This window comes from Haemorhous mexicanus, chromosome 11, assembly GCF_027477595.1.
Source record: "Haemorhous mexicanus isolate bHaeMex1 chromosome 11, bHaeMex1.pri, whole genome shotgun sequence".
Lineage (NCBI taxonomy): Eukaryota > Metazoa > Chordata > Aves > Passeriformes > Fringillidae > Haemorhous > Haemorhous mexicanus.
Genome location: NC_082351.1, coordinates 15,462,612 through 15,476,965, shown reverse-complemented (window position 1 = coordinate 15,476,965; position 14,354 = coordinate 15,462,612). Strand labels below are relative to the sequence as shown.

General features: G+C 39.2%; 1 protein-coding gene across 1 annotated transcript in view; it reads right to left on the bottom strand.

The window, feature by feature from the left end:
• PRKAR2A (protein kinase cAMP-dependent type II regulatory subunit alpha) overlaps positions 1 to 14,354 on the bottom strand; it is a 55,457-nt gene that overhangs the window by 8,324 nt on the left and 32,779 nt on the right. Inside the window, exons 3-6 of the mRNA XM_059856673.1 lie at positions 7,022 to 7,074; positions 5,343 to 5,426; positions 4,049 to 4,155; positions 427 to 580 (exon numbers count right to left, since the gene is read on the bottom strand). Of these exons, the coding sequence (XP_059712656.1) occupies positions 427 to 580; positions 4,049 to 4,155; positions 5,343 to 5,426; positions 7,022 to 7,074 (398 nt within the window). The remainder of the gene's footprint in view (positions 1 to 426; positions 581 to 4,048; positions 4,156 to 5,342; positions 5,427 to 7,021; positions 7,075 to 14,354) is intronic.

The following is a 14,354-nucleotide window of genomic DNA, read 5'->3' as shown; positions in this document are numbered from 1 at the left end:
AGAAGATATTTAACACATTCTCATTCCCTTAAGAGACAAAATGGTAGGAAGGTGAGTTGAAAATAAGGAACATAATTTATGTATTTTTTCCCCTCCCAAAAAAAAAAAAAAAAGAGTGCTTTAATGGCTCCACTGTCCTCTGCAGGATGAAAACAAAACCAGGAGGTTTTTCTTCCCCACCAACAAAAGCCCCAATTACAGTAAAAGCAAAACTATAAAGGGACAGATAGAACTAGTGATATAGTTTTTATAGACAAGTTGTTCTAGAAAGTCAGCCAAAAAGATCTGCACAATGGACTGTCAAGCCAGGAGATGAGATAGCAGGTCCTGATAAAATACCTATGAGCAGAGGAGCCATATCAAGAGAAGCTCTGGACACGCTGAGGTACTGCTTAAAATATTATGCGAGCAATTTCCTTTCCTTACCAGTCCCCAAAGGGCTCCTTCTGTTGTGGCAACAATGGTGGCAGCTCTAGGAGTGTTGTACATCAATGCCAGCTCCCCAAAACTGCCGTGGTTATCGTAGCGGCCCACACAGCGAGACTGGTTGTCTTTTGCTACAACAATATCATACAATCCTCTGGAAAACAACAGAATAAACACTTTTTATTAGACAGCATCCCAGGACAAACCTTGAGAACAGCTTTTTGCTGTTATACAAATAGTCCTTTTATTGCTGTGTGAGATGGAACTTTTGGAGCTTTCCAGCTGCCCGATTCTCAGCTGCTTCTATCTACATTATTTTCACAATAATTGTCTCTTACTAAAGCATTTCTGTCTATACTATTTTCACAATAATTCTCTTACTAAAGCATTTCACTCCTGATAGACATGGGCAGGATCTACTTGGTTTCCTCTGCACACTGTTTTGTATTCTGTCAATATTTTGTGTTCTGAACAATACATTGTTCTGGCCAGGGTAAGAAGCATTTTCATCATCTTTAACAGTGACATTTCACAGCATGTGTGTTACCAGTGAGGCCTCTAGAGTGACTCAGATCCATCTTTACCCATTTTCTCAGTGCTGCAGGACCTTTGGGACACACTCAATCCAACTGCTCACCTGCTACTATGGGTTTGTCTCAACTCTAGTTTCAGGGTATGTGTATATCATAACCCCAAGATGCTCTAAACCCACTGATATCTAGGCAAGATCTCTGAACAGAAAATGGTAAATGGTATTATAAAAAACCAAAAGTGGTATTATATACCACAACATCCCTAGGCACATAAGTAAAAAAGAAAACAAATGACGAGAAATGGTACCAGGTGAGGAAGGAAGGCACGTGAGACTGCAGAACAATCCTACCAGACACCTTATACTCTACTGTTTACTCACACCTAGGAGAGTGAGAAACCAGCAACATACTAAAAGTAAACTGGAAAAGGATTAGTGTTGATGGAAAGTGTCACTAATTCTTATAATGTCTGATATCTATTTAATGATTCCGGGAGGTACAAGAGGCAACAACCTTCAGAGTTGGTTTTTTTTTATCTGGAAGAGCCAGATGTGAACACCTTAAGCAAAAGCAGCAACAACTTCTTCCTATCCTTCAGCCTGAAAGTGACTTACTAGTGCCATTTATTTCCAAGTAACTATAGCTATGCAACAACCTTCAGTCAAGCATTCAGCTGTCTTTGGCCCAAGGACTAATCTGGTGATGCAACACTGGGTGACCTTGGCTCAGCTTTATTGAGAAAACTGTTGCTGAGCTGTGAGAGAGTCCATGAACTAAAGCCCTGCAAGATAAGAAGAATAAAAACAGACCGAAGTGTAATTGTTGAGATGGTAATCGTTACGAGCCCAAGGACTCAACTGAAAAGTACTGACATGAAAAAATATAAAACCCTCAGGCAAAAAAAAGCAGCAAAAAAGCAGAAGAGGGCAGCTCAGCAAGACTGTGGATCAGTGTGTGCCAAGAGGCAGCAGAGGCTGCCCCTCCTGAGTGATGACTGCTCAATCAGCACAGACCCTGCAGGTGCCTCCTCAGCAGCAATGAGTGTCCCATGTTCAGCCATGCAATAAATAAATCCCTCTGAGCTCTCCCCTCCTTGCACAGGGCACAGAACTCCTGCTGCACCCTCAGGCTGTGCCTCCCCTTGCATGGTGAAAGACACTCGGACACGAGCCACCTGGTGAGGAAGTACTGCAAGCAGAAGGCTTTAGGAAAAAAAGGCCTGTGCCAGAACACAAAGTCACTGCTCATTTAGACAGAAAAAAGCTGATCTTCAGGAATATTTAGGCATTAATTACTTGGGAGTAACAAGACACGCCTACTCATGGAAGAGCTGGAGTCCTCCGAACTTGCACCTGCACACAAGTGGAAACATTGTGGTTTTCCATAAGGACCAGGACTCTGCTATCCTTTTGCGTGAAAAATTAAGTGTGTAGGAGGTGGAGGAAGACTGGAAAGGGAGAAAGGACTGAAAATTCCTAACTGCAGAAGTTATTCCTAATAACCAAATAGCCAACAAAAGAGTTGCAGCTGAGTTACTGCTCACAGCAAAGGCTGCCATGGTGTCACTAGACAACACCAATTTAATCTCCTTCACTGTACAACCTGTCACATACTTTTAACTTGGGAACAAAACAGAACAAAAACCTAAAAGCCTGAAAACTTCCAATACAACTAACTATTGACAGAAAAAACCTCTTGTGAGTAACACTGCATCAGTAGAACAGAGACCATAAAAGCATTTACCTGAGTATCTAAGTTAAGGATCCATTTCACGTCTTCATTTTAGGTTAAATCTCATGACAGAGAGCTTTTAATAACCAACAGGGTAGGAGCCTTACACAGAAACAAATCAAGATAGGCTGATGGTATCTAACATTTCTGAGAGGCTCCCAAACCGAGTTTAAGGTTCCTCAAAACCAGGAACCACTGCTCTGCACAGATCTCATCTCCGCAGGGCTGGTGGCTCTGGCTCCCAGAAGTTCTGATCTGCAGTACCTTACTCTGAGCTGCACCAGCCTGATCTCTCTGGTGAATGTGGCAAGAGAAGGAACTCAGCCTGCCTAGCCAAAGACATGGGACTGGATGGAGGGAGAGCAGTTGAGGAAGACAACAGTGCAGAAATGGGGCACTGGTTTAGCTAATGGGGTGCTATAGCAGAGGACAGGGAATGGCTGGAATATGTTTGATGCAGCCTTATGTTTTGTAATTTCACTAACCAGAAAGGGGAATGTCCTTAAAATGAACAAAAATCATTTCAAACAAACAATTTATAATCTAGAAATTCTTCTGCAATTCAAAAGGCAGCAACCTGTCTTGAAGAGCTGCTTTGAAAGCATTTCATACAATATTAATGGTGTCATTATTTCAGTGATAAAAAAGATAAGAGTGCACCAAAAAGCAGTTTGCTAAGATCATGTTCCAACAGATATTTATAAATCCCCCAGTAATATTCTGTTTAATATTACAGTTTTGCAGAAGGAAATAAATTCATGTTCTTAGCTATTCTTTGGATATGGTTATTCAAAGTAACATTAGCCAGATTTTTTTCCAAAAGGGCAAAAGATACTTAAAATGTCCATGCACACATGTATGTATTATATGCCTGTTACACATATACGTGATCTCCAAAATTATGATGTGAATTTGCTTGATGGAAGAAATTCCAAAATGGCACCTCAAACTCTGCAAATACAAATCACAAAAAACAGAGGCTGAGCGACCCCAACTCTCTCTGAAGTCTGTCATCAAAACGAATTGAATAAAGTCCAGATTTTTCCACAATAGCCACTACCATGGATTTTTATTTGCTATATTCTCCTCCTGAAAATAATGTCCTACCCCTTCCCCTTACCACAGAGCTACTTCTGCTGCTTTTCCTCCTCCTTCCTTCAGAAAAAAATTTAACCTGGTCTAGTGACAACTTGTAATATGGCTGGTTTTAAGCTGTGCTTATGCTGGCTGATAGGCACAAAACTTAAACTGAACCAATCATTTTCCTTCAGAAACTGTCCTGTAGTAAACATTCCCTGCAATTTCTAAGAAACTGAAAAAAAAAACATCCTCTGCATTTCACAAGCACAGCTGCTTACCGCTCAACGACATAGAAGTTATCTCCATCATCCCCTTGGTCAATCACATGTTCCTGAGGTTTCACCTTCCTCTCAAACATGGCATCAAGGACCTGAGACAGCTGCTCCTAGAAAACAAGCAGGAGTGGGGGGAAAAAATCAACTATCAGAAAACACACCTTAGTGTTACTGCTGTGTGGGAAATGGATTTATAGAAAATTCCTTAAGTTTGACGGAAGGTCAACTTAAAGTCTGACACTGCTGGACAAGGGTGAGCTCATTTCATTTGGTCTGGATAGTAAACTGGAACTTTTGTACACTTTACTGCACAAAAATACAAGTAATACTGATATTACATGCTGATTTCCATTAGCAGCTCACTCCTTTCTAGCTTATTAATATAATTTCAATAATGCAGACAACCAGACACAGGCACAGAAGAGCCATTATCTCAGATTTATGTCCAAATGGCTCAATTTTCACATTTCAGTGCCAAAGCATACATCTACCTTTGGTACAATCTGACACAGCTTCACTGCAATGGACACACATCAGTTCGTATCAACAGTACATGTATTTCATTATATGTATGTCCAGGAATGGCACCATGATCTATTCTATTCACCTATATCTATTAATTAGTAAAATATCTGTACTGTCATCATCTAAGAGCCCCACTCATGATCAGGACTATACTGAACAAGACTCTCCACAGACTTATTTCCCTGGATAGTCTGTTGTCTTAGAGCAGCTGCAATTCTAACCCCAGATGAGACAGGACAGATACAGATGTAGAGCCCACACAGAAAATGGGATAAAGCTGGTCTGCACAGCAGGCTCCAGCTGGATTTCTCTGTTAAACCATGACCAAACTTCCTTTTTTTGCAAGCAGCACAGCCAGGGAAACTGTGAAAACCAAGAAAGATGACACCATATAAATGCCTTGCCTTGATGCTGACCTGCTTTACCATCTTTGCTGTTCCCAAGCCCATTAACAATACACTTTCACTGCATTTTCAATGACCAGATGTTCAAAGTTGAAGATGTAGATCACAGCTGAGTTTCTAAAAATACACTGCATCAACACAAAAGCCAGTCTTCATGCTGCTGATACATGTGAAATATTTACTGCACTCCTGAAGTTGGGATTTATCACTGCAGCATCTCTTGGCATCACTACACTGAAAATATTCCTTATCTTTTAAACAGAATCCTATTTTCTTGTCTTTAAAAACTGTGTCTGGACTTTCAGATCATATTAACTGTACATAACAAAAAATAAACTCCATTTAAGATCTCCTTAAAATGCTATTACCTGATCTAGGTTTTTGAAGAGCAGGATATCTTTACATGCTTCCTGCAGTCTGCATCGTTGTTCATCAGTTTTTGGATGAACTACCTTTAAAACAAAGTAGAACAGAACAGTCATGACAACAAAGAAATATGATTTCAGACTAAACCTTCATTTCAGCATGAAAAAGCAGAGCACAATTTAAGTGTCAAAAATATACACTCCTTTTTTGTTTGCATAAACAGTATCTATATATAAACAGACAATGCAAGACAGAATGAAAGACACATAAGAAAAATACTATGCTGACAATTAACATATGAAAAATAACAGTGAAGAAAGACAAGAAAGAAGAGGATGCCTTTTCCATTCCACTCCCTTCCCTTCTAACACAGCCACAGTCAAAGCTCGAACATATGAAACAGAGGAAGAAGTGAAGAGTTTTCTTCCTGAACTCTGGCTATGCTAGTCCCAGTGGAACTACTGTGGGCACACAGGCAGTTTATATCCTATGTGATGCATATTAGTCTCAGCCCATCCCATAAGAATTTATTAAATAAATTTATTTTCCTAACAAAATTACTTAAATAAAAGCTTTGTTGTTTGAGATATTTTGTTACTTCCTTCCATGTATAAACATCAAAGGAACCAATACTCACTGTAATATGAAAATGTTTATATATGTGCTTGTTAGGGGCTAATTATGAAAACATACTAAAAAATTCATTACCTGACATGCACCACATTAACATTTCTTATTTCTGGAATAACAAGGATCCCAAAAACCAGCTACATCAGTAGGCATTTCTAAAAAGTTGCTTTCCAAAGTTAAATAGGTCTCAGATCCTTGTTTTAAAAGAAAACAGAATATTAAATTATCAGCCAAGAAAACTAAGACTTTTGATGGAATAAATGTGTCCAAGTTTACAAACATTTGAATAACCAGACACACTCACAGGAGTTTTTTTCTTTTCATAGCATACAAAAATTATTTACAAAGTATATTTATGAAGTATCTCTTCTTTTTAAAGAGAAATTATATTAGACTTAGATTTTCACTGCAGAAGTGTAAGCATCCTTGCAAAGGAATCTGGAAAGAAACACTAGAAGTTCAGGGAGAAAACACTGATTCTCATCAACCAGGCTACAATATTTGCTCACACAAACCACCTCTGAAGAAATACAATTACACTATCTGGATTTGCAATTCCTAGAAATTCCCAACTTTCAAGAACAAGAGAAAAAACAGGTGCCCACAGACTTAAAATATTTCAACCAAGCATTTCTCCTACCCAGGCAGAACTGCTCTGACAAGAAAGACAGTAAAAAGCATGTGAGGAATTTTAAGCACCCATGAAGAAACAGCTGTGGTAAAGCTTAACTAATTCTTCTTAACAGCATGGATGACCTAGGAATTGCCTCAACAAGCCTTTAAGAGAATTAAGCAAGGAAAATAGCAAAAATTTTATAAAGATCTTAGACTTAAGCACAGCTCTGGAGTCCTTTTAAGTAAAATTGTATTAAAGCTGTAGTGACTAAAAAAGTCCATGAGACAAAGTGGCTCTGAATTTCCAAGCAATGTCACTGCCAGTGTCACCACACCAGGCCCAACAGGAAAAGCACAAGTGGCAAGAAAAGGCAATGTACATCTGCCTGTCAGTCTGGAGAGAGAACCATGCATAGAGTGATTCCCTCACTCTTACCCTTTGTTCTGTATCTTCTTCCTCTTCATCTGGATTGAAAGCTTCAGCACAAACTTGGAAGAAAAAGAGAAGATGAAATAAGTAAAAAGAAGTGATTACATGAGAACAGCAAACAAATCAGTTTAAATAAGTTTTTTCTATTTTCCTACAGGAAAAACAGAATCACTTTTCATTTTGTCATTACAGTGTCAGAGGCTCAAATCCTGTCTGCTCTCTGAGTAGGCACAGCATGGCTGTTCTCAGACACTCAGACTCTCATGGAAAAATTCTGTGACTTACTAAATAATCTTGCCTAGCAAGAACTCAAGAATGGATACAGATTTCCTTTCAACTGGTATCAAAGCATAACAATCTCCATTCAGATTCATTGACAAGCATGTTCTCTAAAATGCAGGGGGAAAATACTGCTGCTCCACTGCTTTGTTCTTTGCAGTGCCATGTACAGAGCAAAACACCGAGAAAAAGGAGCACATGGAAGGATGAGGCACCTGCTCCACCTCAATTCTGATTTGCAATGAGTATCTATATTTTGGGAGGGTTTTTGATACAGAGAAATCATGTTTTCACAGAAATTAACCTGGGAACCTAACAATCAGCTTCACCATAGTACAGTCTAGGAAAAAATAGTATTTAGTCCCATCCCCCACATGTTTCTCTATCTTACTACATTTTAACCAAATTAATGTCAACGGATGATACAAAAAACAACTCTAAAATTTGCAGAGTGATTTTTTTAAAAAGGATGACAACAGTTATGGAATGCACACCAATACAGAGCATTGGGACAAGGCTCTGCCAAACATATCATTAAAGCTACAGGATCAACTGAAAGAGAGGCAATAATGCAGAGCTGCTTAAATTTCAAACCATTTTTGTTCAGTTTTAATTCTTCAGAAAAGGCTTATCTTCAGTTATCTTAGCATTTACACACAGTCTTACAATAGTGAACACAGACACTTTGGCCACCAAAAGCCCACAGTTCTAGCTCAGATTTTCTTATTAATTCATGGATATTTACAGTTCTTGCATGTCAAAGTGATCTGCACATTGTAACCACGTGTACTGACAATCAAGGAAAGTGAGAGTCAGTCCTGTTTTCATCTAGCTGTGCTCTTACTTTAATAAGGGTGGTCTCACTTCTGAGGTAATACATTACTTATAAAATTTTACAAGGAAACATAGACAAGCATTTTCCTTTGTACTTTATCCAGCATCCTGACAATAGTGAAGACTTGGCAGAATGCCCAGAAGCTCACTGCAATGACATCTAACTGCTGAATGGAGTGAGAAAGTATAAATAAAAATCCAGAATGTCTAGAATTCAGCAACTTGTAAATAATTTGAAAATGCACACACATCTATTGACCCTGTCATTGTGCACTCAACAGGACAATAAAAATGCAAAACTCTAGCACAATTTGCTGGGAAAGATTTGTTTGTGTGTCTTGGTTTTTTTATTCAGGTTTTTTTTTTTTTTTTCTCCCTACCTAAAAGATACAAGCCTTTCCTAGGAAACTGGATTTTAATTCATTTTTTTTCTGGAGAGAACAAGGAGACTCAAATACAACAACAAGCATTCCACTTACCAAACCACAATGTAAAAATGTAATCATATAATCATCAGGCATCAGGCATTTAGGGAGTAAGTATTGCTCATACAATAAATCCATTTAACAATACAGAAACAGTTTATTGACAGTGCACCTACCACACACATGCTTTCAGTTTAACAGAGCCACCCACACTTAGGGCAGATACTCGACAAAGGATAAACAGCATTCTTCCCCAGCTGAAAAAAAAGTCTAGTCCATGTTAGAGTCCAGGATGACTGGTTTGTGGGAAGGTCGATGCCTGCAAAGCTACAGAACTTGGACTGATAGGCTGATCCACTTAATATGCAATACAAAGGCACTAAGAAAGAGAACATTATTAGCATTTTGGTGTGAAAGCTTTCCTCCTCCTTCCATTTTACAGTAAAGATCAAAGTCTATTGTGAAAGATTTGGATTTTCAAATAAGGAACAGTTACTAAGAAAAAAGGCTCCATGGTTTAAACTGTATGGTGAAACTGGAGATAATTAACTCTCTTCATCTTTTACAACCAGTGTATCCTATGACTCCAAACTGGAACCCAATTCTCTATGAAGCACAATATTACATACTAAAAATGGTCACATATCTATGAATTCAGAGATCACTGTACCACTAGACCATTCTATCATTCAAATTTTATTATTAAGCTGCAAATTTCATTTTGTTCCCACCTCAGCTGCAGGGAAGAGATTGCTAAAAATGCTTCAGAATGCAGGAAATTTTCTTCAAGATTTCCTTGGGAAAACAAGTTTTATTGCCACAGTAAAACTAGAGCATCAGAGCAAAACCTTATCTTAAACACTCATCAAAGCAACACAGTCATCTGCAATTTCAGTATGAAATGTCTTTGGTTAAGGTTTGTAAATGTAGATTTTCCCTATTTCATCTTACCCAATAAGGGTGAAAACAGCTCCCAAAACCCACCAAGGATACAGACTAGGACTTAGTTTCCTTCCCTTACATATGAAAATCACTTCTGTAATGCCCATGAATGGGCACCACAGAAATACAATCAAAACATGGCAAATACCACTTCTTCCCATGCTGTCACATAGAATGACTTCCCATTACACTTTCCATTCTTCAACCTCCTCCTGGGATTTCTTTTTCCATGAAGAAGAGTAGGCCAGACATTCTGACTTCAACCTTGGGCAGCTCTGATTGACAGCACTCTATTTACTTGCAGGCAGAGCTGTAACATTTAATGTAATATTTCTGTTGAGGTATGCTTTAAAAAGGGGAGAGACACAAAATTCTCAAGCTTAATTAACATTGTGATACTCTGGAAAGCCAACAGAAAGCTTTCAGCCTACTCATAACAATCAACAGTATTTTCCAAATACTTTAAAACATGACTAATGAAAAGAAAAAGCAGCATTACATCAAACATGTTTTATGGTGCAGTATGTCCAGTTTTTCTTTCCACTACTGTTAACTGGAAAATCACTTGGGGAAGTCTGTACTGTTGAACATATGACCCATGTGTCAGTCTTCCCTTCAAAATATTTCATGTTATCCGTGCTGCTTTGCTATTCTTCTGGCTGTAAAGGACCCCATAACTACCCCAAACTCTGCCAACCCCTGACAGAAATCCAGGGAATTTCAGGACTCCTGAAAGTTATTCATTTGTGTGTTACAGTATAGCCAGTCCTAGTGAAAAAATATCTGATCTTTCATCATGACAGAGTGAAAACACCCTTGACCCACTATTTGATATGTGACTGAATTCACATATTAACTATTAAAGTGTCCCAACAAAACACACTCTGAGGCAAGCTTGCCCTCACACAAGATTCTCCTGAAAAGTGTTGTTTTTCAGACTCATTTTAAAGGCACTTGGAAGGGATCTCTCTCTGAAGATCCTCCAGTCCAACCTACCCCTCCAAGAGGAGCTATTTGGAATTGTGGGCTACATACATTGGAGCTGACTGGAAACCTCCCAGGGCAATGATGGCACATCTCTCTGCTAACCTGCTCCAGCACCCACAGGGGAAGAGGTTTTCTGAATGTGCAACCTAAAGCTCACCAGTACCTTCATATAATTTGAAATGATTTCTGAAATCACACCTTGCCTAGTTGAGATTTTCAGCACAACTCTGCCCTTGAGCAAATGCTAAGCAAGAATCCATCAGTGAAGTTACACAGCAGTGTGACACATCTACAGCTCAATCAGCAGACACCATGCAGACCAAGCTTCCTTCCAAATCCACCCATACATAGTTCAAATAGCTCTGGAGCATAAAAAACAGTTTTCAATTTTATGAAGCTTTGAGATAAAAAGAAATTCAGGCTTTTTCCTACAATCTACATTTAGTCTCTCTTAGCTTCTGCAGCTCTCATGCTGCACCTTCTCTGGCTTTCAAGAACATCTGTTAACACTTCTGAAGGCTCAGAAATGATACAGCTCCATGGCTGCTTTGTTATGCAGGTGACAGCATCTGAAAGCAACCGAGATCTTTGGAGCTGCAGCAATGACATCAGCAGTGGATGGGTGAGGGGGAAGCAAGGGGTGGGGAGAGAGGGAGAAGTAGCAAGACAAGTTTGCCAGTACAAACACCACTTTGTTTATGCAAGTTTTAATCACTCAAGATAATACTGTTCTGCAAAATATGTGTTTTGTCAAGATCAAAGTCCTTCCACTCCATAGAAATCTGTATGCAAATAAGAGTTGAGCTTTTGGCTCTGGCAAGTTAATACAGCCTCCAAGAGAAATGCACACCATCCCTGTCCCTGAGAGATCACTGTTTTTTTTCAAAATAACAGCCAAGAGGCTGATGCCTGAACACCTTCAAACACACACAAAAGAAGGAAATTTAAGTTCTATGTTTTATGTAAGGTGAATGCATTATTAATATTTCTGTTGCTACTGAAACAAGTAGCAAATAGATGCCCTGTCATGCTCTCTTTTCAATTCTGGATCCCACCTGCAGAGTGAAACCCTATTCATTCTTCCTTACTTATGAGGATGCATCACCTTCAATTGATTCTATCAGAGCCATTACTAAAAATCCACTCAGAACAGTACATGTAGAACCACTTTTCCAGTTATTTATTCAGATGAGTAATTTTAAACGATGTTCAAGGCAGTGTTCTTTCATTTGAGTTTGTCAAAGCTTCAAGCATTTTTTAAGTCTGTCTCTCAAGGACAGATGCACAGCCTCTTCTGGGAGCACTATGCCAGCTGGAAAGATGACCACTGCCAGTGGCTCGTCATTCCCTCTGACAGCTGAGCTGCACTTCAAAACCATGCAGTCAGATGAATTAGGAAGCTTGAACAGCACTTACACACAGGTCTTTGCTGGCACAGCTAAATGTGATTTTCCACACTTGGAAAACAACTTCAAGTTCCCTCTCACTTCTGTTGCCGGTTAGCTCAGAACTTTTTGGTTTAGAAATTGCACTTTGTTTCTGAAGTGAAAGATCTCACCATGTCAAAGCAGACGACAGATTTGTACCTCGATCCAGCAAGTGAGAAACAGAACCTGCAACCATTTGCACCACCTGAGCCATTTTCACATTTATGACAGTTGGAAAGAAAATCAACACTAAAACCCAAAGAACAGTTACTATGTTCAGGAAAATCAGCCACTTCAGCCTTCAATTCACTAGAGAGAACTGACTGAAATCAAGGGTAACTTTTTTGTTAAAACCGATGTTATTGCATCAGCCCAAAACTCAGATCTTGGGTCTTAAAAGACTGGTCTGTCACTTTATGTGCTGCATGGCAATCTCCAGACGCAGGACAGCCCACAAGAATACCACCTCCTGACTTCACTCTTAATTCTCATAGGGGTATAACTGAGACATGATTCACAATTAACCAGGACCTGAGCAAAAACCACCCCATCAACCCTTAGTCAAATACCAAAGCAGAATATTCAAACATGCAACCACTTGCATGACCATATATGTCAAATCAAGTGTCAAATTTTTTTCAGTGGAGAAATATTTAGAAATGATTCATTTCAGGGGGAAAGGAAAAGAATGGATTTTCAGTTCTTGTAACAGCTTCAAATGTCATTTAAAGTTAAAAGGAAAGTAAATCGAGTAGGTTCTTCACAGGCAGAGCTCTTCAGTGTTAGAGATTAACTACAAAGGCACTCAGCACAGCTGTGCCAAACCAGCTCAGTCCAGTCAGGATTACAGGTTCAGGCACACTCCACACTTGGTCCCAAAGGCTGCTCAGGCTGAAAATCTGCACAGATCCCTGTCAGGCAAAGAAGCCTATGAGACACTGATGGAGCCTGTAAGGCCCTAAAACCCTGCACTGTTTCATCAAACTCTGCAGAAAGCCACTCTTGCACAACAGGCTGAAGTGTTCACCTGGCTCTACCCAAAGCCTTGCTTACAGCCCAGAGTCCTCCTGAAAATGCCCAGCTCTGATGTGGACATTACCTATGTTCCTCAAGGGTCATTGCTTGAACAGAGCAGCAAAACTGGGGTCCAAGGTAGAGCTTGGAGAGACCCCACTCCTGTTCACCACTGGATAAACACTTTTACCAAGAGAAGTGCATGATGTGTTACAGTGCTTGCTAACCTTGCTTTTAGAAATCTCTGATAACCATTTCCTCATCATGATTATGTACTTTCCAAAAGCATTATCTAAATCAGACTTCTCCAGCTTGTGCTCTTTCCATCAAGAGAGAAATGCAACACTTCCGGCGACAATGGCTTGTGACATTGTCACACACTCCTACCTCACATTACTCTTCAGTAACAAGTTCAGAACAGACTGCACAATCAATTATAAATTCCACCTTTTATGATAATGGGGTTTTTTTTCTTCGCAGGAAATCCAACTTTACATGCACAGACACCTTTTCTCCCAAGATGCCTAAGTACAGGCAACATAATAAGCCCTTTAGAATTATGACAACTGGCTGACAACTATTTCCATAAGTGCATTTGCTTTATGTATCTGAATAATGCAGTTTTCACATATTCTTTTTACATTCATACAGATTAATAAAGATCTGATTTAAGTGTTTCTTTAAAAGGCTTTATCATCATATGTACAGTAAAACAACTGAGACAATGCCTTACAGCAGAAAAGCCATTAAAATTTTTTTTTTTTCCTCCTACTACAGCAAGATTTGGCAAAGTATTTAAAATTACATTTCCCTAGGGGCAAAGAGAACTTTCATCACGAAAGAACTAGAATAATAAACGGAAAGTAAATAATCACAGTCTCTTTTAGATTCATATCTTTACACACATATAATGAAAGCATTACAAGAAGACAATACTGCTTCAACTAGATTTCAAAGACAAGCATAAGGCACTTTTAACAAGATACAATGTGTTCCTACTTAATTATTATTGCTAGGTAGGCTTTGTTCAGGGTTGGTTTTTTGTTTTGTTTTGCTAAACTCCTTCTGCAGCCTGCAGGATCTGGCCTGGAAACCAGCCCCAGCTCAAGTGGCTCAGGGACACAGCACCAGACAAACCACAGACCAAAGGCTCCACAGCACCCAGGAATCTGCACCAGGGATCTGGTAGGAAAAGACTTTCCCTATCATACTAAGAGGCAACCTGTTGGGGGTCTTACTGAAATGCAACAAAACTTCAGAAGACAATCCTCAACTTGTATATCTTTATTTAAATCCTCCTCCTACTCAGGAGCAATTAAAATGAAATACTTGTGCCAGTGTAGGACTAGAGACAGAATTCTCCTAAGCACTTCTCCTACCTCTCTGGCATAGCCAAATGAACATGACATTTATGCCGTTATGTATGAGTTA